The sequence below is a fragment of the Carettochelys insculpta genome, chromosome 29, assembly GCF_033958435.1.
Source record: "Carettochelys insculpta isolate YL-2023 chromosome 29, ASM3395843v1, whole genome shotgun sequence".
Lineage (NCBI taxonomy): Eukaryota > Metazoa > Chordata > Testudines > Carettochelyidae > Carettochelys > Carettochelys insculpta.
Genome location: NC_134165.1, coordinates 14,377,421 through 14,401,768, shown reverse-complemented (window position 1 = coordinate 14,401,768; position 24,348 = coordinate 14,377,421). Strand labels below are relative to the sequence as shown.

The 24,348-nt window shown below is 54.3% G+C and overlaps 2 protein-coding genes across 2 annotated transcripts; one reads left to right on the top strand and one right to left on the bottom strand.

Annotated features, from left to right (window-relative positions):
* Positions 1-464: 464 nt before the first annotated feature.
* Positions 465-16,482, bottom strand: LOC142003043 (retinol dehydrogenase 16-like). The gene is made up of 5 exons (XM_074979668.1): positions 16,400-16,482; positions 4,502-4,829; positions 3,360-3,618; positions 2,290-2,453; positions 465-851 (listed from the first exon to the last, which is right to left on the bottom strand). Exons 2-5 carry the CDS (start codon positions 4,812-4,814, stop codon positions 553-555), a joined length of 1,035 nt encoding a protein of 344 aa, XP_074835769.1. The 5' UTR covers positions 4,815-4,829; positions 16,400-16,482; the 3' UTR covers positions 465-552.
* Positions 15,973-22,589, top strand: ACKR5 (atypical chemokine receptor 5). Its single transcript, XM_074979667.1, has 2 exons — positions 15,973-16,061; positions 20,573-22,589. The coding sequence occupies exon 2, from the start codon at positions 20,589-20,591 to the stop codon at positions 21,681-21,683; it is 1,095 nt and encodes a 364-aa protein (XP_074835768.1). The 5' UTR covers positions 15,973-16,061; positions 20,573-20,588; the 3' UTR covers positions 21,684-22,589.
* Positions 22,590-24,348: the final 1,759 nt, after the last annotated feature.

Genomic DNA, 24,348 nt, shown 5'->3' with positions numbered 1-24,348 from the left:
CACCACGCTGCGGTGTCCAGTGGCAAGCATATCGGACACCACCGACATAGAGCATTGGCTTGGGACATAGGAGACCCGACTCTGCCACTGACTTGCTGTGTGACCTTGGGCATGTCACTTCCCTTCTCTAAGCCTCAATGTCCCCACTGGCTAAGTAAGGAGAACGGCACCGGCCTCCTTTGTGAAGCACTTTGAGCTCGATGAAGCTGGTGCTCCCAGGCAGCTGGGGCTGCCGACACCGCTGACAGTGACTCCTCTCACAAGGGCACTAAGGACCTTGGCAGCTTTGGACACCGATCGCGCTGATGTGAGGATGGGGAGCTAGGAAATGTCCCTGAATACTACAAACACAAGGAGTGGTGTGGCAGGTGTGTGCCCCGGAGCTGGCCCAAAGGGGGACAGTGGTGTGGGGCTGGGTTGGGAGAACACATTGCGTCCCAGAAGACTGAGAACGTCTCTGACGAGCTTGGCTTCAATTAAACCTTTGTAATTAGGAATGGATTTGCACAGCTGATGGAGAGCGAGGCACCGGGAACATGGGTTCGATGTGTGTCAGAAACTCACATCCCACGTCCCCGTCACGTTCCTCCGGTCGCTGCCTCCCTGCCGAAATTCCAGTGCCACTTTCTCCTCCTCCTCCTCCTCCACTTTCTGGGCCACCGGTGGGTAGGACCACATCAGCACAAAGTCCGCGAACCAGGTCGGCAGGTAACTCAGCGGGAGGTAGAGCAGCTTCGCATCCCAGCCGGCGGAGTAGCGGGTGCGGGGGTGGCGGGCTGTCAGCGCGTGCCTCATGCAGCTGGTGACAACGGACAGATCAGAGTTGCAGGTTTTCTGAATGTCTAGGATGCCTCTGAGCACTGCATGAGGAAAGAGAGAGTCAGGCCCCGCGGGGCTAAGCCGCGGAACCGACCGCATGCTGACGGAGCAGGTGGCCGAGCGGTCGGAGGGGGAGGCCTGACAGTGACTGAGCAGCGGCAGACCAGGCGTTTGGTGCCTGCTGGCATTGCTGTTGGAAGACCTGCAGCTGGATTTGGGAACCGGGCTCCTGGGAGGCCTGACCTTGCCAGCCGCGCGGGTGGTGCAAGAGGGCAGATCCCATGAGATTCCCAGGCGAGGTTTGCAAAGGGCCTGCCGGTACCTCTGGACGCAGCACAGCGCCGCGGGGAATTTTTAAAAGCAGCTAGGTGCATTTGGTGCCTAAGTCACCTGGGCACCTAAGACAATCGCACTAGACCAGTGGCTCTCCACCTGGGGTCTGCGAGGGTGTTGCAGGGGGCCCATGAAAAAAATAAAAAGGAGCATGGCAAAAAAGTTCTAAGTAAATTGCAAACTTGCAATCCACTATTATTTTTACATTAATTATCTTCCAGCCACGGTACAAACGGCTGTCCGAACACCTCTGGCGTGGCGTCCTTCTTCAGCGAAGGAAGTGCCCATAGTGGTGAGAGGTGGCTTGGATGGGGGGGGCGTGAACAGCCTGGGGGTGACTGGGGGCCACACTAGCGGAAAGGCTGGGAACCACGGCACTAGACTTGTGCCTGCAGCTTCAGGCACCTAAACGCCTTCATGGCCCTGGCCCGGATCGGGCCCCTGGCGTTGCCTGAGGAAAGACACAAGCAGGTACGTGTATGGGCTCGGCGCACTTAGCTGGGAGGCCCAGGGCTGATTTGTGCCGGGGGCTGTGGCTTGGTGTGGCTCACACACCGGGTGCACCTGGACCTAGGAGCCCGGACCATCAATAGGCAGGGCTCGGTGCACCCTGGCTCCGAGTGGGGCTGGGTCTGGGGCCAAAAGCTGCAGAAGTGTGTGTGGCTGATGCCAGCCAAGGGATCCAACTGCAGAGGGGCCATTGTCCCCCCGTGCAAGGGTCAGCGAGTCCACCGGCCGCGTGTGCGAGGCACGCCCAATCACGCGGCACGTGCAAGCACGCCCCGGCCCCTCGGAAGGGTGCGTTCCGCTGTGTCCATGTGTAACAAAGGCCTCTTCACCCCACTTCGGCCAGCTGGGCTGAGCCACCGGCCTGAAAAGGAAAATCACCTGCTTTCCTGCCTAGCCGAGGCCTGCGCGTCCGCCCGGCTGTGGGACCTGAGTCTGAGCCCTCGTGGCTGTGTGCAGCATGGTGTCATTTGCACTAGTGCAAAGTGAGTGTGCAAAGCAGCCCAGTCCCAATGCCCAGCAGCTGAAAACCAGCACTGGTAGTTGCCCGTGGGCTCCAGCCTGACGGTGGCTCGGCTTCAGCTGGGCCTGGAGACGGCTGGCGAGAAGGGACGGGGGTATGGTACTCACTGCCCTTGAAGAAATCCTCCCCGTAAGCGGCTTTGATTTCTGCCGGGAGCCGCTGCCAGATGCAGTGGAAGTGCTTGGTGAGGAGCTGGGGGTTGGTGATCCTGGTGCAGAAGTAGCCCGGCTCGATCATACACACCTTCACCCCAAAGGGCCGCGTCTCCCTCCTGGAACGGGGCAGAGCAGGGTCAACCCCGAGGGGGAAGAGCAGGTTCCTGGGGCCTGGGCTGGCCCCTGAAAGGTGCCTTTCGCTCGGCTTGCTCGACCGCAGGTTGGGTACCCGGGAGGCCAGAGCCGGTGGCTCCTGCCGCCTAGGTGGACACAGCCGTACTGGGGATCAGGCCCGCCGGGCGACTCCGAGGGCTGGCTGGGGTGGGGGGGGTGCAGCACACTCCAGGCTGTCCCCCAGCCCCAGCCCTTCTGGGAGCACAGAGACGCCCCCCCAGCTCTGATGGCAGATCTTCGTCACCCCCATCGCCGACCCTGTGCCAAGGAGACTGGTTCTGACAAGGCCTGGGGCCACGTTCCCGCTAATTGTTCCTCTCCCGGAGGTCCGTCACCTCGCAGAGGCCGCAGCCCTTCCCTGCCAGCAGGAGGTTCGTGAGCAGGTTGGCAGCTCATGGACGCAAGAGCCCCCAGAGGTGGATTGACTCCCCCCACCACCAGTCCCGGCCAGGAGTCGTGTGGGTCCAGACACGAGAGGGGACCAAGGTTCAAGTGCAGAGGAAACACGCGCTTCATGGTGCCTCGTCGCCGTGTTATCTGCAGGACGCGGCCAGTGCTCAGCAGGGCGGACCGACAGCGGGGGGGCAAGGTGTGGGTGGGGCGCCGTGGGTGGGTGGGGTGGGGTGGGGCGGGGGAGGGGCGGGGGGGTCCCCCTCCAGCCTGTGGCCGCACAGTGTGTGAGGAGTGGCGAATTACAGGGGCTGCAGCTGCCGTCGAGTCCGAGGCCCCTTTGAAGAGCTGGGCTCTGGGGCGGGCCTGTCAGTGCCTCCTCATGCACATTTGTGACTGGGTGACACGGTGCACAGGGGGGTGCGAGGGAACCCATGCAGCCGTCCCGGGTGACTCACCGCAGGCTGTCCGAGAAGGCCTCCACGCCGTACTTAGAGGGGCAGTAGCCCCCTCCGAAGAAGGCCAAGCGGCCCATCACGCTGGCCATGTTGACCACCCGGCCCCGGGCTCGCCTCACCAGGGGCAGGAAGCTGAGGGTCACCTCGACCAGGCCGATCAGGTTCACCTCCAGCACCGTGAGGAAGTCGTCCTTGGTCATCCACTCGTTGGGGCCGCAGGGGATGGAGACCCCAGCATTGTTCACTAGGCCCCAGAGTCCTGGGCAGAGACGGGAGGGGGTGACTGCGGGGTGCTGCTCACTCTCCCGCCGTCCCCCCCTTTAAATCCCCGCTCCTCTCCCACAACCCACAGCTCTCTCTGCAATCTCCACACTGCCGGGGTACAGCATCCCCTGTGAGCTATGGGGTGTCCCTTCTCCCCCGACCTGCAGCACACCCTGAAACCCCGCAGCCAAGAGGGAGGGAGGACACCTGGGAACCTCTCACTCCTGGCCCTGCTCTGGGAACAAGCAGGAGGAATAGAGTCCCATTGTCCATTGGCTCAGCTCTCCGGAATACCTAGATCCCAACAAGCTCTGCCCAAGGGGAAGGATGGCCCAATGGTTAGACTCCAGGCTCGGACTGGGGAGACATGGCATCAAATCCCCATGTGATGTCGGGCAAGTCTGGACCTCCAGCCTGTGAAACCTTGAAGATGCCTGACTGCATTCCTGTGCCAGCATGGGAGGGGGCGGCTCTTTGATGCAGGATAATGCTGGGGTGGAGGGGTTGCAGGCAAGGCACAGTGAAGACCTCTGCAACTTACCCCTGTCTTCTGCATGCTGCAATTACAGCTTTACAGCCCAGGTAACACCTGCCCCAAGCTAAAAGGACAAGCAACAACTGAATGCCTGTGGTGAGTCTCTAGCAAGGGGTGTGACCAGTGTTCCCTGTAAGTTAAGGGCTTGGGTGACCACCCAGGAGAGAGTCAACCCTGCCCTACAGCTGATAAAGCGAAGTGCCCACCAGCACCTGTTTCCCTGGGCGGTGCACATCAGCACATGCCTCGGGGCACAGAACAAAATTTATTCTACACATGGGAGGAAAAATGGACCCTTGGGTGTGACCCACGGTGGGTGAGAGATGCCCACAACCAGACCCACCTTTGTCCCCCACTTGTTCCTTCACCCAGGCGGTCGCCGCGGCGATGCTGTCCGTGCGGGTGACGTCCAGGATCACTGTCTGCAGCCGCTCCGAGGTGACCTTCCGCAGCTGCTCCGCGCCCTGCGGGGTGAGACAGGCCGCCAGCACCCGCAGGCCCTGTGCGTCCAGCTGCCTGGCCAGCAGGTTCCCGAAGCCGGAGTCGCAGCCGGTGATCAGGACGTATTTCTCCGGGAGGTTCTCCACCGTCTGCCGCTCCCGGTACCATCGGCGCAGGAAATACAGCCCCAGCAGGGCGGCCAGGTACAGCCACATCCTCGCAGGTGGGTTCTGCATGGGAAAGGGAAGCTAACCACGTCTGATTTCCTGCTCTGCCACCGACTCCCTGTGCGACCCTGGGTGAGCCACTTGCTTGCTCTGTGCCTCAGTTTCCCATTCTGTACAAAAGAGATTGTGACTGGACGAAGCACACAAACCCCCCTGCAGTGCTCCCCTGGTGAGCTGGTCATGCCACTGACGCCCACCGTGCTGCCCTCTGGGAGTCCCCACCACCCAGTCCTGCTGAGCCAGATCCTCTGGTCTCCCCCAGCCAAAGCACAGGGTTGGAGTTACTTGGAAAGCAACACAGACGCTCTGCTCTGCTCCCACCCTCATCAATGAAAGCCCGACCTGCACCATGGTCCCCCCACCGGGTTAACAATTATGGACACTGGGCTTGAGAATAAACACAAGCATTTCTATTAAGTATAAATGGTAGGATTAAGTGGCTGTAAGTGAAAACAGACCCACTAAACTTAGTTACTAAATTAAAATGAAAAGCCAATGCCTAATTAGTTCTAGCTCACTAAGCAACTTGTTACATGCAAATTCTTGCCCTAAACAGCTGTTCTTAAGTGAAAAGCTTCACATCTGAGTTGATCTTTACTCTGGGTCTGGGCCTATCCCCTCTTCTGAGTTCTTTGTATCCTCTCAGCATGAGCCAGACAGTTTCAAAAGACCCAGCTGAAGACAAAAGACTGATGGCTTCCCCTTGCTTAAATAGACTTTCTCCCAAGGTGGGAACCCGAAGTTCAGGATCCCCCCATCCCCATGGAAAAATACCAAGTTCAAGATGGATTCTACACGGTCACGTCTTTCTAGGATCACCTGCATTTTGGGCTTATATGACAAACATGTCCATCCACAGGTTGTTGGTTTGCATACTGAGTCATTATATTCCTGGAGCATCAGTAAGGACCCTCTGTGATGGGGTGCAATGACAGAAGTCCCCTTGGGATATTCCCTGGTGTGCTAATCATGCCATGGATACCCTCCTTCTTCTGTCTGGGACTCCCCACCATCCTGTCCTGCTGGGCCAGACCCTGTGGTCTCCCCCAGACAAAGCACAGAATTGGGGTAATTGTCCCCACTGCAGGGCAATATTGACACTGAACCACTTCAGTTCTGGGAGGAGGCACAACACCCAGGAAATCAACTCCTAAAATAGATCAAAGAATTGCACCGAGAGAGCTCATCAGCTAAACCCCCTTTATCTATAAAAGGGAGAGGTGCACAGTGGTAGTCCCAGGTAATAAGTGTTTGCACTGGGCATGATTATAAACAAAAGAGTTTAATCAAGCAAAACTGTAGAATTTAAGCAGTTATAAGTCAAAACAGGCAGATCAAAGTGAGCTACTGAATTAAAATAAAAGAAAATGCAGAGATAGTTCTAGTCCACTAAGAATCTAGTTCCATGTGAGTTCCTACCCTAAGCTGCTGTTCTTATATCAGGTGAGAGCTTCAAGTCAGAAATGATCTTGTCCTGACCTGGGTCTTCAGTTCACAGTAAATCTCTTTCTCCCTCTTAGGGCGTGTCAGGCAATTTCCAAGGCAGGCTGAAGACTAAGGAGCTGAAAGATTAAATAGGCTTAAATAGACTTTCTCCCAGGTGATTTGACCATTCCTTCCTGATAGAAACACACAGTCATGTGGTTTTCTAGCTCCTCTTAGACTTATAGGACAAATAACGCTATTTACAAGTTATTCAGCTGACTGCTCAGTTGTTAGGTTCGATAAACTGGTTTGGTTTCTTCCCTGAGCACCAGTAATGACTGTCACCTGCACCTTTAAAACGCTGAATGGACAGATGCTCCATATGTCTAACTTCCCACAGAAGAATGACACATGCACAAAAATATGAAATAGATGCAGCCGCTAACGGACACTGAACTGCTTCAGCTCTGGGAGGACGCAGTTCTAGAGCACAGCACCCAGGAAACCAACCCCAACTCGGCTCAACCCCCGCAATAAGTCCATCTTTCTTTGTGTAAGTTTCGTGCAGGGAAAGCTTCCCAGGTATACTGCCTTTCTTGTAACAAAGAGGTAGCCGTTTTAGTTTGTATTTTAACAACACAAAACAGCAGAAATGTAGCACTTTAAAGACTAACAAAATTATTTATTTGGTGATGAGCTTTCGTTAGACAGACCCACTTCATCAGCTCAACAGCATTTTCAGTACAGACAAAGGGTGGAAGGAGAAACTGGGACACGGAGAAGGGAAAGGGAGACACAGAGAGGGGAAACTGAGGCTCAGACAGTTCCCCTCCCTGAGGCACATTATCCCCCCTGGTTTTCTAGGCTTCCCATACACACAGTGCTGCCAGTGCCCCTCACTGCCAACCCACAGCCCCCGCTAGGCCAGCCCTGTCCACTGGTGGTGCCCCTCACTCCTGATCTGCAGCCCAGGGGTGGGGCAGGGAAGAGGGCAGATGGGGGTAAAAACTCCAGAAGCCTCCCGGGTGGCACATCTCCATCAAAGTGTCAGTTTCAGGGTCTACGTACAGAGCTGGCCAAGGGTGCAGGACAAACAGCAGGCTCAATGCAGCCAGGTGCTCCAGTGGGGCCCGGGTGCTCCCCCAGCCCTGGGGACGGGGGCTGGGGGGGAAGGGAGATTCCAGCCTGCCCCCGCCGGCCGCAATCAGCACCTAGCTCTGTTGATGGGAGCGGGACGAGGGCAGTGCTCACGCTCATGGACAGGAGAAGGGGGCCCCTTTGCGAGATGTTTGCTCTCTGGGAAGCAGCGACTGGGATCAAATTCCAGGGACAGAAGAGACGGCCCAAGGCAGCCACTCCGCACGGAGAGCCATCGCTTAGCTTCTGCCCTAGCTTGGGTGTAGCCTGACCGCTGGCTCCACTGAAAGGGGGTCCCTCTCCTCTTTGCCCTTTGGGGGTGGAATAAATCTTGTTACATGCATGGGCACATGTGCAGACGTGCACCACCCGGAGACACACTCTGCTAATCAGCTAGGCCGCTTGGGAACCTCTCCTGGGCGGCCGCCCACGTTCTCAGCTTACAGGGAACACTGGCAGCTGCCCCCTCGGCCCCCAGCTCCCGCTCCAGCCTGGGCAAACCCCTGCCCTACCCACCTTACCTGGGAAGTGTCCCCTGGCTCTGCAGGAGCTGGACTAGGTTAGACGGCAGCCTCTGGCCCCGTCAGCTTCACTCCCACCCTCTGTCCAGCTCTTTCAGAGCAATCAGCCAGCCGCCTGTGATTGGTGGGGAGCAGCAGCGGGGTACAGCTCCCAGCAGAACAGCCAGCCACAGAGCCTGGAGACAGAGGAGCTGGAGAGGGGCCAACTCCACTCCAGGGCTGAGGTCCATGGGGCACTTGATCACATGGCGCCCACCTCCCACCTGACTGATGTGGACAGACAGACAGGGCCCCATTCAAAGCTCACCTGGTGAGAGCGTACTTGAAAGGGGGGGATATGGAGGCCCCCACGGAGGCGGGGTTGGGCTCTGCATGTCATTTGCAGGCGGATGTCATGCTCACTCGGCAGAGGAACAGACAGGTTCTCTCGCAACAGAGTCACAACGCAGAACAGACGTAGCACAGTGTAACCAACCAGGCTCGGGTTCCACAGAAACGAGGCTGCACCCAGAAGGCGAGTGCTATATTTGGTTTATTGAAAGCGTGTGACACCTGGGACGGGAGCCCTGGAGACGCCGCAGTCACCAGTGGGGGAAAACCCGACGCGTCGGAGCTTCGCTTGGGGAGAGGCTGTGTAACAGGCCTCCTGACACTAGCTGACAAAGCTCAACTCATTAACATAAGATTGCCTAAAACTGCCTATGCATTCCTTATCACTATCTCTTGTGGCCTACGGCCAGCATAGCCTTGAAGTGTTGGCAAGCGTGCTTTGTTTTGCAGGTGTTGTCATAGGATTCCTCTGAGGATTCACAGAGGGGTCGGACTGCTCTCATGAGACCGTTACAAAATCTTCTCGCACCCTACACACAGGAACCAGGAGCTGCCAGTAGCATCCGTCTGCAGCCAAACCACACAGCCTCCCCGTTCAAACCAGCTGGGCCCCTCCTCCCACCTTTGTCCTCTTTCCCCCGGGGGAGAAACCGTCACCTGATGGCCTACTTTACAAACAGCAGGAACTCCCATTATCTACCTGTGAGATGCCATCGCAGCCTGCCTTCGCACTGCACGCCTTCCCCCAAGGTAGAGCAGGAAACTTGACCCAGGTCCCACCTGGAGTTTGTGGCAAAGCCGGTGCCTGGTCTCCCGACCCGAAGGCTAGTTTTCTAATCACCGCCCCACGCTGGGCTCCCAGTGCCTCCCGTTCCGTGGGGCAGGCCAGTGTTAGCCTGAGTGCTTCTCCCCCGGGTTTATTCACCCTGCTCGAAATCTCCCCTCTCCAGCCTGGCTGACGGGGAAGGGAAAAGCTGCACAGCCCCACTGCATTTCAGGCTGACTCCAGAGCCCTCTGCAGGAGCATCCTCTGACTCCGGTCACAGACACAGCCGGGCAGCTGCACTGACTCCATATGCCAGTCTAGGCCAGCTGAAGAGCCGGCCTGGTGATCCTGCACCAAGGTGCTCGTTACAGCCAGCAGGAAGCCTTCCACTCCCGGCTCGCATCCACCTGGTAAATTAAAAACCGAAATAGAGTTTCGCTGGAACGTTTCTTTGTAACCAGGGATCCCCGTCGGCCAAGCGCTGGGGCGGCCACCAGGGGGGATTCAAACGCCGCCCAGCTGAGGAGCAGCATGACCAAAGCTGGAAGTGAGTGTAGCTATGGTGGTGGACATCCGCACATGCTTCGAGGCACAGAACAAAATTTATTCCACCACGGATGGAAAAAAATCAGCGGGAGCCCTGAGGGCAACGCTCATTCTTAGAAACAACGAGAGGTCCTGGGGCACCGTAGAGACTAACAGACATGTTGGCGCATAAGCTTTCGTGGGCAAAGACCCGCTTCATCAGATGCCTTGTTCTTAGCATTCAGAACAACCCAGTGGCAGCGGCCCATGGCAGAGAGAAGCAACGGAGGCTGCTGCCTAAGGCAGAGACACAGTTACCTTCCGGCCAGTTGGCTGCTCTTCAGCCCACATCTCAGGTCAGACTGAAGGTCCATCCAGCTCGATATCCTGTCTTCTGACAGGGGCCAGGGCCAGATGCTCCAGAGGGAGTGAACAGAACAGGTGATCCCTCTCCTGGCATCCATTTCCAGCCTCTGACAAATGGAGGCCAGGGACACCATTCCTACCCAGCCTGGCTAACGGCCATCGAGTGACCTACCTGCCATGAATTTAACTAGCTCTTTTTTTGAACTCTCTTACAATTCTGGTCCTCACAACATCCTCCAGCAGGGAGTTCCACAGGTCGCCCATTCGCTGTATGAGAAAAATCTTCCTCTTGTTAGTTTTAAACCTTCTACCCTCTAAATTCACTGGGTGACCCCTAGTTCTTATGTCAGGGGAACAAATAAATACCTTTTCCTTATTCACTTTTTCCCCACCACTCACGGATTTACAGACCTCTGTCATATCCCCCTTAGTCTCCTTTTTTCTAAGCAGAACAGTCCCCATCTTTTTAATCTCTCGTCATGAGGCTCCCACTTCAACCCATCTTCATTTTGATGCCCTTTTCTGAACGCTTTGCAATGCTGAGATCTCTTTTCTGAGCTAAGGCAAGCTCACCTGTAGGCAGGATTTGAGATGTGGGCATCCCAAGCATTTATACAGAGGCAATAGGGGATTCTCTGTCTTATTCTCTCTTTGAATGATTCCTAGCATCCAGTTTGCTTTTCTGACCGACGTTGTGCATGGAGTAGATGTTTGCAGAGGACTCTCCAAGAGCTCCCTACACATCCCCTCACCTAACCAGGGCCAGGAGTCCTGTTAGAAAAAAATTAACAGTGATCGCTTGTGATTTTGCAATGCCCTACAACAAGCTTCCCCCAGGCCAAGGGCAGGCTGGGTCTGTGCTGAACAGGAGGTTGACGGGAACCATGGGCTATATTTCACTCAGAACCAAAGTGCTGACTGGCAGGGGGGAAATGAGTCCCCCATCCCACCCCACCCCTCCAGGAGTGCCCCTTATCAGCCTTTCCCTGTTGCCTTCCAGGAGGTCATTTATATAACCCCTGACCCGGCAGAAGCGCTAAACAGCCTCAACTGGCTTCAGAGCAGAAGCATCCAGAGAGGAAACGGCCTTTTCCATTTATGTCTGCAAAACAAAGAGGAAAACTAGACACCTAGCTCCGGAGCGGGGCAGCCCGAGAGCAGCTCATGAGCAAACAGCCCTCAGAGTGGGCTTTGCCAGGAAGGGTCTTGCCTGACACCCAAGAAAAGCCATTTTCTCTCTATCCCCCCCGGGTCACACAGCTCGTTTTAAACCTGAACCGCTCTCTCTGTACCACTGGGGTCAGGCACGCAGGTCCTGGCAACACCGTCACGTACACTAGGTCAAAACCAGAAGGTGAAAACTAAGGGGGTTTTGGATGCACGTTTATATTGTGGTCCAGTGGGTAAAGGATTAATAGTCGGAATAAATTGCCTGGGGAGACTGTGGAATCTCCATCCTTGGAGATATTTAAGAGCAGGTTAGACACACACCTGTCAGGGATGGTCTCATGGTGCCTGGTCCTTCGGTCAGGCCAGGGGACTGGGCTTGATCTCTCGAGGTCATTTCCCATTCTAGGGTACTCTGAGGCTTTGAACAGATGTTGTAAGCAAGCTGTTGGCCTGTGGATGAATGCAACAGAAGCAGAAGGTGCAGCGGAGGGGTCCAAACCGCACAGGCATGGACACGGTGCGCCTCAGTGGCTGTAGATTGCTACCCGACATGCAGTTAAAGTACATGAGCAGATGTCGCAGACAGCCCTTGAATCAGAGAGACGTCAAGGGGTCATCTGGTCCAATCTTCTGCGTTTGTGGCACAATTAAGCATTACAGAGCCTGGCCCTGAGACCACAGCCTAGGAGACCCCAAGAGGGCCGATGATGGCTCTGCAGTTTTGAAGGGGCGGAGCGTGGAATGGGGGGGCCCTCTGGCTCCGCTCCCACTTGGGAACATAGGGGGGATCGGAACTGGGCATGAGAAAGCCGGCAGTGGTAACGTAGCCTGTCCACAGGAAAAGGCCCCTCCTCAACAATGACACCCAGAGGCTCCTCTGTGCCCTAGAATTGGGGATCTGAACTCCAGAAACTCCTTCACCTCAGAGGACGTTATAAGAAATGTCACCAGCAAGGCCAGATTCTGCGGGCTGCAGAGTGCCCTTGGCTCAGCCCCTCGTGGGTTGGGACGGGCTGCTGGTCTAGGCACTGGGAAGGGAGTATGGCTCTGTGGTTAGACTGAGAGATGCTGAGAAACAGCAACCCTGTCCTGGCACTGCCATTCATTCCTGGTGTGACTCGGGACACTCCTGTCTTCTCTCCCTGCCTCAGTTTCTTGATCGGTTACCTGGAGAGAAAAATACTACCTGGCCTGGCCTGGGTGGTCACAAACCCTAGTGAAGGTGTACAAGCCCATGAAAGATCCTCACCGTGAATGGCAAATATTCAGAACATCCACCGTATCTGCCGTCAGCGTCTCATGTCCCAGTATCAGACCGGTGCTAGACTAGAGCCAGATGTGACAGCCCAGAAAGGACCTCGAGAGGTCCTCTGCTCCTTTAGGGCCTGTTAACCTAGCCTGGTGCCAACAGCCCTTTGTGCCTCCTGTTCTGAGAGGTACCTCCCAGGCCTCTCTTGGAAGAGTATTCTGGAGCTTAACGACCCTGAGCCATAGAAAGTTTTTCCTGCTAGCTGATCTAACTCACCTGCACTGCAGATGAAACCCATTGCTCCTTGTCCTCCAACCAGTGGGCACAGAGACTCATTCCCTCTTTATAGCAGGGAGCGGGAAGATCTACCAGGTCCCTCCTTGGTCCTTTCACAAGACTGAACACGTCCAGTTTTGCGACCCTGCCTCATAGGTCAGGTTTTCTAAACTGTTCATTGCTTTTGTTGCTCCCCTCTGGACCAGTGTTCCCTGCAAGCTGAGCGCTTGGGCGGCCAACCAGGAGAGCAGAGCGCTCACAGCCAGCAGTGTGGGTTTGTCTATGGGTGGTGCACATCCGCACATGCCTCAGAGCATGTAACAAAGTTTATTCTGCCCCGGGGGTGGAAAAAAATTAGAGGAATACTTCACTGGACACAATACGCCAGCTAAGGCGTCGCCAGTGCCAAGCAGAGCTAGACAATTATTGTGACCTTTTGCCTGGGCCGCTTCACCCACCACTTCCTCCTAATACCTTCCCCTGTACCTCGCTGAGCTGCTCTGCTCCACTGGTTCTCCAATTTCAAGCCTCTCCTCCTTGTGCGCCTCTCATCTCCTTCCTCTTTCTGCCTGGAGGGGAGCCTTTTACAGGGAGCCTTCACTAGCAACAGGTGCCTGATTTGCCTCTGTCCTTGGCTGACTCCTAATGAGCCCCAGGTTCTTATCCTGTCTGCAGGGCTGGACCCTCTGGTGAGCCTAGGAGGGGAACAAAAAGGCATTTATCCAACTCCCAAAATGCTCGCCCTGTCTCAGGCTTTTGCTGTTAAGTAGCCTGGGATCTGCCACGCATGCTCTGCACCCCCTTACCCATCATTAAGGAAAGTGTTGAACAGCCCCAGCCCCAGCATCGACCCCACTAGCTCTGTCCTCCCAGGGTGGCCACAAACCAGGGATAACTCCAGTCTTTCTAGCCTCCTTGCGGCTCTCTCCTCTCGTTCAAATCTCCCTAGTTCGCTTCTGCGACTGCATCCAAAGTCTCATCAAACTCAAGATCTATCACATCTACAACCTTCTCTTATCCACTAGGCCGAGAAACCGCCAGCTGTTGACAGAACCCACACCCTCACTGCACTTGGGAAGAGAACAGCGCACTCCTATTTGCTGTCATGGGGCAGCGTCCGGGGGCGATACCTGCTTTCGAAGGTTTGTTTTGTCAGAGGCTTGACTTATTGGGGCCATGGCACTTCCCTGTCCCAGTTGAGCCTTCCTTCCGCCCAGATTGTTGATCACAATGTCTTCTCTGTCCTCGAGAAAGCAATTTCCAGGAATTGTTTTCCAGGTTGCCACTCGACGCAAAATGTTCTTTCCAATCCCCTCTACATTCCCAAGCGGGAGCAGTGCCAGAGGGCCCCCCATCCCCTGCTCCGCCCCTTCAAAACTGCAGAGCCATCATCTCTCGCTCACGGATGGGAGGGTGTCTGGTGGGAGAAATGCAGCTGCAATTAGAGGTTTGGACAATAGACGAGTTCAGTGGCCAGCAACCAAAAGAGCAAGAAGAGCCGTTTTTTTTCGAATTTGGTAAAAAAAACTCAAGCTGCATCTACACTAGCCAGCTATTTCGAAATAGCTGGCCCAACTTCGAAGTAGCCTGTGGCGTATCTACACATGCTGTGCACTATTTCAAAGCTGAAATCAACTTAAGGCAGCGAGGCATCAAAATCGCTATTCCTATCCGAAGATGGGAATAGCACCCTACTTCAACATCCAGCGTTGAAGTAGGGCGTGTGTAGACAATCCATGTCCCACTATGTCGAAATAGCAGGGTCCTCCATGGTGGCCATCAGCTGAGGGTTGAGACGCTCTGGCCAGCCCCTGCGGGGCTCTATGGTCGCTGCATGCAGCAGCCCTTAGCCCAGGGCTTCTGGCTGCTCCTCCTGCTGCAGCTGGTGGTCCATGCTGGGTGCACGGGGTCTGCAACCGGTTGTCGGTTCTCCAGACCTCATGCTGTGCAGGCCAAGTGTGTCTGGGAGGGGCCCTTTAAGGGAGCGGCTTGCTGTTGCCCCAGAAGGGCTAGTCCGCCCTGTTACCCTGTCCGCAGGCTTTCCTAGCCCCCTTATTCCGATCGGGGCTGCTTTTGTGTGTAGACACTCCGCTGCGGGGCCCATTTCGATGTAGCGCTTTCCTACATCGACGCTGAACGTCGACGACACCAGCCCTGGAGGATGTGTGGATGAGACGTGTCGAAATAGCTCATTTCAATTTCACTATGTCGAAATAAGCTCTTTCGATGTAGCGTCCCAGTGTAGACGTAGTCTCAATCATTCAAGCGCCGTAATGCATGTGAATCCGAGACAGTCCTTAGCACGTACCATCAACCAGACACTTTGTAACCCTTATTTTAAGACCAGCGCACACCATGATTTGCAAACCGAGACATGTTTACTGCAGGAGGCTCACAACCTTTTTACATATCTGATTTCCTCACACTTTACCAATGTGTGTTTGTACCGTTGTCTTCCTAACTTTCACGCCTGAGCCCACTTTAACGAGGCCAGTTTTATTTCATGTTGAATTTGTTTTCTTTCTTAACATGAGTGTTGTCCTGCGCAAAGCTCCTTTTTCCTTTTCAAAATCAAGACTTTGTTAGCAACACGATCAAAACGCAGATGCACTCTCACATCCCACAATGCACTGAAGGGATTAAAGGGGGAGTTATCCAATGTGTCGAGATCACACGTCACTTGCTGTTTAGATGCGAGTTGTTCATAGTGGGGCTTTTAGATGTTCACTGTTTATCGAAAATAATCAGGAGGGCTTTTTGTTACTTTGCAATTATAGCATTGGGGAGTCACACAGACATCCTGAAAGAGCCACAGGTGCAGACCCCTGGATTAGTTGATCATAGGTAGACTCGGTTGTTACCTCCCAGTGACGGATGCAGGGCTGTTCCTCAGTCTCTCCCGTGCAGCGCATGCAGGACTGGAGACCTCGGAGATTAAGAAGAGTGAAATGCTATTTGTATTAGGTGGACCAATGGCATTTCTAAAAGACTGTGGAAGAAAGGGGTGTGGAAATACCTGGGCATGAGACAGCTACCCAGGGGCAAAGATATTGACATGGCTGTGGATTTCTGAGCCTCTGCATGTGCGTGCACGCACAGAACAAAACACATTCCACACGTGGAGGGAAAGCACAGATAGGCGCCCTGCTCCGCTCCCTCCCCCGCAGCTCTGCTGCAAAACCAAGCCCATCCTCATCCTAGCTGAGCCTGACCCAGGGGACTGGAAGTCACGTCGAAAGTGGCCTTGTGCTGGGTTGTGTTTGCAGGATATCAGGCGATAAGAAATGTTTCCTGAATGGAGGAGAGCTCTATGGGGTGGGGGCAGTGGGATGGAAGAGGCCCACAAACCCACCCCGAGATCACTGCCAGAGTCACTGTCCCTGCAGCATCGAGCCACAGAGCTGGAGGCATCGGGGAAGCAGCTGGTCCTTCGCCACCCACCTGGACTTACCCTCAAGCTTCCATTGCCGGTGAGAATGTCCCTGCTGTTCTCCACCTGTCTCCTTGTCTCTATCCTCCTCCGGTGTACCCCACCTGGTCAGGCTTTCCACACACAACCACCTTGCACCCAAAGGTGGGGGCTAGATTTCTGCAGGGACAAGCCCTCCCCAGTTACCTTCCTTTCCCCAAACCTTTTGAGAAGCAGCCGCTGACCTCCCATCCTCCTGCTGCACTGAGGAATACTGTTGCAGCTGACTGCCAAGTTGCAGAGCTCTCCTCTGGGTGGCACATGGCTTCCCCATGTGGCCCTAAGGGGATAAGTGCAGGAGAAGGTCCTAGCAGGAGTAGGGGGCTCTGTAAGCTTTACCGTGGGGAACCTCTGAGTTGGTGTCGTCTTCCGACAGGTTGCAGGGTGTACGGATGCAGCTAAGTTCTGGAGGTAGCGGGAGGCGGAGGTCTTCTCTCTGCAGTTTGCAATTCCTGTGCTTGGTCCGGATTGTGATCCCAGCAGGAAAGGGAGCTGCAGGGGAGTTCCCTGGCATGAGATTTGGGTGGCCCAGAGAAGTTGAAGCTCAGAGAGGAGAAGTTGATGTACATCTGTTGCTTTGGTCCTCGGAAGAGAGTGGTGATTTTGAGCATATTCTGACTGTGACTCCAAGATCGATCAGGGATCAGCTCTCTGGCCAGGCAGGCAGACTCCAGATAGATAGGCAGAGCCCTAGCGAAAGTTAATGGCGTTACACCAGTTTCCACTAGCTAAAGATCTGGCCCACAGTTCTTTAAGCCAGGGGCTCTCAACCTTTCTAAACTGCTGGACCTCTTTTAGGAGTCTGATTTACCTTCCATACCCTCAAGTTTCACCTCTCTTAAAATCGACTTGCTTCTAAAATCAGGTGTAAAGATACAAGGCTGAGGAGCACACAGCCACTGAAGACGAGCTCCCTTTCCTGGGCCATCTGTTGCCTCAGCTGCAACAGAACTCTGGCATGTGCATGGGAGTGCAAAGAGCTGTGTGAACAGGCCATTGTATGAGATTTGACTTTGTACAGAAAGTGCTGGTTCTTTCCATGCAACTCTCCTGATGAACCGATGCACCCCAGGGAAGACGCTCTACACCCCTAGCGACACTCACTGCTTTAAGCAACCTCCTGATTGGATCTAGTTACCTTCAAAGCCCCTCGGAGCCAGGAGCAGACCCTGTGAGAGAGCCAGGCAAGTGGTAATAAAGCCATTCCACAGGCATGTTCTAACTGTGGTCAGTTGCTGAACTTTCTTCAGAAACTGAGTTTGAAATTGGTTTTAAAACTATTCATTAGTGTCGGGCGGCCATGTTAGCTTGTAGCTTCACATAAACCAAGCAGTCCTGTAGAACCTGAAAAAGAATGATTTATTTATTAGGCAATGTGCTTTCGGGGGTCAGACCAACTTCATCAGCTTCTCAATTCATCGGTGAATCTGATGGAGGGGGTGTGACCCCCAAAAGCACATTACCTAATAAATAAAATCATTGGTCTTTAAGGTGCTACAGGACTGGTTGGTTTTTATTTGATTGTGCATTGCTGATGATTATAAAATCCCATCTCTAAAAAGCATCATTCCCCGTCCCTGGGCTGTCATCGGCCGTCGGGGCACCTGTAAAGCTCCATCCACACACGGTGTCCTCGGAGTGCTGGCCCCTTCACAAGCTGCAAATTTAGACTCCGTTAGGCTTTGTCTACACAACGAGATAAATTCGAATTGATTAAAATTGAATTTGTAACGCTGGGTTTTACAAATTTGAATATGAATATCTCATTCCCCCATTCTGCACCCTCTGCCATAAGCCCTGCTGTATCTCCGCCACTGGCAGCACTCACCCTGCTGCCTGGTTCCCTCCCGACAGCTTGCGGGAGCTGGGAAACTGACCAGGGCTGCTGCGCCGGGAACTGACCGGGTAAAGCAGCATCCATCAGCCTCTGGAGGCTAACACATTCGATTTTAAGACATGGCGATTCCACACTGGCCTCTCTTCGAACTTTTAAATTTGAACTTGATGCTACACCCAGCCGGCTCCGCTGATGTTATGATAGTGATGTTAGTGCTCCCTAAATCGAGCAAATGGTATTTGCAGTGAGGACGGACACTTGGTACAATCAAGCAAACTGCCTTAAATTTGAATTTCTCTCCTAGTGTAGATGTAGCCATAGACCTGGCTGAGGGAAGGATGTTTCTCTGAGCAGGGAGCTGTTTACTGGCTGTGGTTGATTAGTCTTGACTCTCTCTCTTCACTGGTATCCCAGGCTGGCAAAACCCTGTCTCATTTCTGCCAAGTGACAATCACTGGCACCCTTGGCTGTAGGGGAAGTGCAGTTTCAGCGCTCTCTGTTTCCAAGCCATCCTGTGTTGCTTAGGGCAGCAGACCAGGTGTGAAATAAAGGCTTTTTAAGCACAATTGCCGTTCGCGTGGGGCTAGCTTCTCCCCAGCCCCAGAGAACCCATAGCGACATTGTGAGGCAGAGGAAAACAAAATCAGAAAACTCTCCCTCCCTTTCCAGCAACAGGTTTAGTGTCATCCACCTTTTGTCTTGAATTTATGTGAGATGCCAAACCCAGCAGCAGCCACTGAGGCACTGACAGCCAGAGAGTCAGGTGCTCTGAACCCAACGGGCTGAGCTATTCTGCAAATCCGTCCGCTGAGGTGCTTCAGTGGGGCTGTGCTCCTTGGAGAATCCCACCCTGATTACAGTTGCTTTTGTTGCTCTCCAGAGTTTCAGGCCAGTGGGGTCCACCAGAACACCTCTTCCGACCTCCCGTGCAGCAGGAACCAGCAAATTTCACCAGTTAGCCCCCATTTTGAACCCAATAGCTCGACTTTAGCCAAAGCATCTCCAGTGTTCCCTGTAAGCCGAGCACTTGAGTGGCCACCCAGGAGAGAGTCAAATGCCACCCAGGTGATCAGTAGAGCAGCCACAGCCAGCAGCTTGTGTATCTACTGGTGGTGCACGTACTTTGGTGCATGCAATAAAATTTATTCTGCAAATTAGTGGGGGGCAGAAATAGAGGCCATGCTGTTCCAGAGGGGAACTCAGTCCAGATTCAGGGACCTCAGGAGATGGAGGATTTACTGCCTCCTTTGGGAGTTTATTCCCAAAGTTAGTCACCCCCATGCTACAAAACAAATCCATCTTATTTCTCATTGGCATTTGCCTGGCTTTAGGTCCAGCTATTGCTGCTTCTCCTGCATCTTTCTCCCTTGGGTCACAGGGTTCTTTGGTAGCCAGATTTTGTCCCCGAGAATGATCCTAGATACAGTCACTTCCAGATTTCTTTTTGATGTGCTAAACAGCATTTGCTGAGCTCCCTTAAAAACCTGCCCATGAAAGACTTGCTCAAGGTCCTGCAGGGCACGGCCACCCTGCAGTAAAAAGTAGGACCAAGTCTCAGAGCCCCGGGTCAACTGATCCAGACTTCTGGGGCTTGGGCTGCGGTGCTAAAATTATTGGCTTAGATGCTGGATCTCGGGACGATGCTGGGGCACCGAGATCAGGGTTCCCTCTAATTTTTAACTCCTGCGTGCAGAATAAATTTTGTTCTGTGCACCAAGGCAAGTGTGGTTGTGCACCACCAATAGAAAGACACCCTGCTGGCTGTGGGTGCTCTGCTAATCAGGTGGGTAGCGTTTGAATCTCTCCTGGGTGGCCGCCCTAGCACTCTGCTTGCAGGGAACACTGTCTGAGGCCCTGCCCCTTGTGGAACTGAGTCAGCAAACTGGGCCCAGCCGTGGCTGCGCAGTGCACGCGTATCAGAAGTGAGCTGCCCTTAGCCCTGGATCTGCAGCCCAATCACAAGTGCGTTGTTCTTTCTACAGGAGGCACCACCTGGACTGAGTGGGGACAGCCGGAGAGGCTGGATGATCTGCTCAGTGGGGTGGAAGATGGATGGGCACATACGCATGGGGACAGGTGGGTGTCTCTGGGGTGGGGGTGACCTGCTGGGACCCGCAAAGAGCTTTGGAAGATGTCCTGCAGCATGAGGGTCCCCTGCAGTCAGATGTGACTTTCATTCAGCAGGGAATTTGCTGCTAAACCAACCTGTCAGCACCGAAAACCACAGGCAGTCAGTACAAGCCAGCTTGGGGAGAGAGAGCCAGAGGGGGGCCCCTGAGCCGGGCCCTGACCCCACTTCCTCCTTCTCCAGCCAGCCCAGACTGCCCCACCCTCCAGCCAGTTCCCATTCAAACCAGCCAGGCCCCGCCTCCCACCTTTGTCCAGTTTCCCCAGGAAGAAAGGGGTCACCTGGTTGCTTAGGTTACAAATGGCCATGGAGGGCCATTGCCTAGATGTGAGAAGCCATCACACTGGAACGCCCTTCACCAACTGTGCACTGACATTGGACCTAGGGAAACTGAGGCACCCACCTTGGGTTACTGCAGGACAGTAGGAAACACATGCAACCTAACAGGAGAGGGGGAGTAAAACCCTCACGTGTGCCACTTCATCCCAAAAGGGACCTCCAAAGCAAGTCCACCCCCAACCGTTATCTGCCTTCCCTTTCTTTCCAGCCGCTCGCCGTCCAGAATGGCCGCGGTGACCACAGTCCCCACCGAGACGCCTGATCCCTTTAACGAGCTTGGGGACTACCACAACTGGACCCAGCTGCTGCAATACCTGAACTACACCTTCACGCACTGCGAAACCCACCTGAACGAGGACATAAAGCGGGTGATGCTCTTCGTCCTCTACTTGGTCATCTTCGTGGTGGGGCTGGTGGAAAACGTTCTTGTCGTCTGGGTCAACTGGCAGACCCGGGGCAGCAAGAACCTGCTCAACCTCTACGTCCTCAACATGGCCATCGCCGACTTAGGGGTGCTCTTGTCGCTGCCGGTCTGGATGTTGGAGGCGATGCTTGACTACACTTGGCTCTGGGGCAGCTTCCTGTGCCGTTTCACCCACTACTTCTACTTCGCCAACATGTACAGCAGCATCTACTTCCTCACCTGCCTCAGCGTGGACCGCTACGTCTCCTCGACGACCTCCTCCAGCTTCTGGCGCCAGCACCAGCACCGGGCACGCCGCTTCCTCTGCTTTGGTGTGTGGCTGTGCGCCGCCCTGTTACCCTTCCTGGAGGTGGCCCACATGCAGCTGCTGGACTCGTTGGAGCCTGTGTGCATCTTCCTGGCTCCCTTCGAGACCTACGATGAGTGGGCTCTGGCCGTCAGTTTAGCCACCACTATCATCGGGTTCCTAATCCCCTTTTCCATCATCGCTGTCTTCAACATCCTGACTGCCTGTCACATCAGGCGCTCAAAGCCGGACAGCAGGAAGCACTGCCTGCTGATCTACGCCTACATCGGCGTGTTCCTGGTGTGCTGGCTGCCCTACCACATCATGCTGACCCTCCTGACCCTCGACGGCAGCCACGTCATTTTCAGCTGCAACAGCGCCAACTTCCTCTACTTCTTCTTCGACATCATCGACTGCTTCAGCATGGCCCACTGTGTGGCCAACCCCATCCTCTACAATTTCCTCAGCAAGAGCTTCCGCAGCAAGCTCATCTCGGCCGTGGTGAAGTACATCCCCAAAGACCAAATCAACCCGAAAGGCGGAGACAATTCCTCTTCCAGCACCCAGCACTCGATAGTCATCACCAAAGACAACAGCCCAGCTAATTAAACCTCCAGCAGACTCTCCAGCCTTGCTGGCAGCTGGCTTCCGACAGGCTATCCATCCACTGGGTCAAAAGATTTCTTCCCCCAGAAATAAGGCAAGACAATTGGCTTTTTCTCCTGGCTACCCGAGGCTCTGCAAGCTGGAGGGAGGATAGAAGGCGCACACGTGAAATGAGATGTTGAGGGGAGCAGCAGAGTTTTGCTGCTATATCAAATCCAAGTAGCTAAAGAAACGGAGAGAAAAAAGCCTGTTTTTCAAAGCAATCCTTGTTTTAAAACTCTTCGGGCTGCCCAGGGATGACAAGCATGGCCTTAACCTGCCTTTGCAGTTCTGGAACAAGCAACGTTTTGCCACCAGCTTTTCCGTGACTCTTGACCTTTGCTCCAGATAGCTCGTGCCTGGCAGAGAACCAGCATTCTGCTTATGACACACATGGGATCTTTCTCAGGGGAAAAGACAATATGTCACATTTATTGAGAATACAGTAGAAAAGCAGCTAGCATATACTCTCTCTCTCTCTCTCTCTCTCTCTCACACACACGTGCTCTTGACTGATGATGTTCTAGTTACCAGTCTATTGCTCGCGTTCAGTTACTTGGACAAACTGATGAAATACGAGGCTGGATCCAGGTTGCTTTCAGCCCAGGCTGAGATCCTGGTGGAAGTGGCAGACAAGCCCAAAGTCTGTGGCAGAGTAGTTTTTTCTTGCATTGGGATCAGTGGATTTTGCACCAGTTGAAGCGTGCTTGTCTTCTCCAGTTTCTTAATGTTTCCCTAAGATGTTCTTCAAAACCAACAAGAAGTCCTGTGGCTCCTTACAGACTAAGAGATACAGACTAACTTGATGTGACAGGCGGTCAGGATGTTGAAGACAGAGGTGGCCATGTTAGTCTGTGTCCTAACAAAACCAAGCAGCAGTCATGTAGCAGTTTAATGACTAACAAAATAATTGAGTAGGTGATGAGCTTTCGTAAAGATCTGAGGAAGTGGGTCTGCCCCACGAAAGCTCACCACCTACTCAATTATTTTGTTAGTCATTAAACTGCTACATGACTGCTGCTTGGTTTTGTTAGACCTTCACCAGATGTTCCAAGGAGGGATCAGGCCAGATGTGCATCACTGCATAGCCTCATTAAAAGGTGAGAGGTGGGCACATTGACAGCTCTGAAGGAGGAAATGGGCAGTCATCGTGGAAAATCAGCTGGATGGGTCAACTGAAGGAAGACAGTGAGAACAACTTATCAGAAAGGTAGCTAGCGGGTCTTTGCCCACGAAAGCTTATGCTCCAAAATATCTGTTACTCTCAGATGCCACAGGACTTCTTGCTGGCTTCTGGAGGGCAATTTTGCAACAGCAGAGGGAAAGCAGCCAGGAGGAAAAAGACCACAGAGGTGCTTCCCTTTAGCTTTGCCTGCACCACGACTTCTCTTGGTCGTAGGGGCGTGAAAAAGACTCACCGCAGACGGACAAAGGTTTCCCGGACTAAAGTGGTGCTGTGGACAGCGCTATGTTGGCAGGACGCGCTCTGCTTCCCACTCAGCCAATGCCACTTGCTGGGAGTGGTTTCATCAGGCCGTGCTGCTGCAGGGCCGGGAGTGCAGACTGCCTGAAGACCGTGCGTACTGCAGCGGTTCCCAGCCTCTTCAGTAACACGGTGCACGTTGGTGAAACAAACAACTCCACGCCCCCAGCCCGGCTTTGTTCAGCTGAATCGATTTACGTGTACTAGGTCGTGCTGGAGAGGTTAGCAACAGGGGAGTGCACACGACCGAGCGAATGCATTCGGGGTTCAAATCTACCCCAGAGTAAAGCAAAATCTGCTCAGCACCATGCCAGGGAGGCTGAATAAACGAGTAACCCCTGCAAATTTCAGCGGCTACCTGATTACTCACCGGTCGCAGAGGTGGCTCCGGAGAGCTCCCCTCCCCATCAGCCGGCTGGAGCCACGATGAAGCATTTAAACAGCATCCCAGCGTCAACAGACTCCCTCGCTCACCACAGCAGGGAGCGGGACAGGCTCCCTGCCAGCAAGGGTGGGCCAGGAAGTAACGCTTCAGCTGCCTCCTGGCGCAAATGGGGTCGGTGTCTCCCCTCATGGTGTCTCTCCAAAGAGCCATAGTGGCAGGGGGTGGGTGGGGAGGGACTGACCGACCCTGCACCAGCTGGGATTCAGGCAGCCTTGCTACTTGAACCCAAGCGGGTGGGAGCCATCACCCCCCCTCCCTCCCTCCCTGCCCTGGTGGCTCTGCACAGAGCCGCACGAGGGGAAACTGACAGTGTTTCAGGGGACACTTGGACAGCTCTGATGGCACATGGGTTGAAAACCCTGGTGTCCTGCACTTGGGATTTTCAACAGTGAATTCTGCGGCTTCCATTTGGGACTGCCTGACTGGAAGGAGCTTAACTGGGGATTATCAACAAGTTCGGGCCCCATTAAGGTGCCTCAAGTTGGTGCCCCCCAAAATCACTAGATTTTTTTTAACATCTTTTTCCAGACTTAGGAACTAGTTTTATACCTTGCATGTCCAGTGACCGGAGATCAGACGCTCCTTCTAGGCATGAGCAGGGATGGGAATGTTACTTCTTTAAGGTCAGAGCAGGGCCTGGGGAAGGAAAAGCTGAGGTTTCACCTTTGTCTTGTAGGCAGCCAGGGAAAGATCAACCCTGA

Coding starts and splice junctions, on each gene's coding strand:
- LOC142003043 (XM_074979668.1), bottom strand. CDS start 4,814: ATGTGGCTGTACCTGGCCGCCCTGCTGGGGCTGTATTTCCTGCGCCGA. Junction 2,454..3,359: donor GCCTTCTCGGACAGCCTGCG/GTGAGTCACCCG, acceptor GCCCCGTTCCAG/GAGGGAGACGCGGCCCTTTG. Junction 852..2,289: donor GGAGGATTTCTTCAAGGGCA/GTGAGTACCATA, acceptor CAGTGCTCAGAG/GCATCCTAGACATTCAGAAA.
- ACKR5 (XM_074979667.1), top strand. CDS start 20,589: ATGGCCGCGGTGACCACAGTCCCCACCGAGACGCCTGATCCCTTTAAC.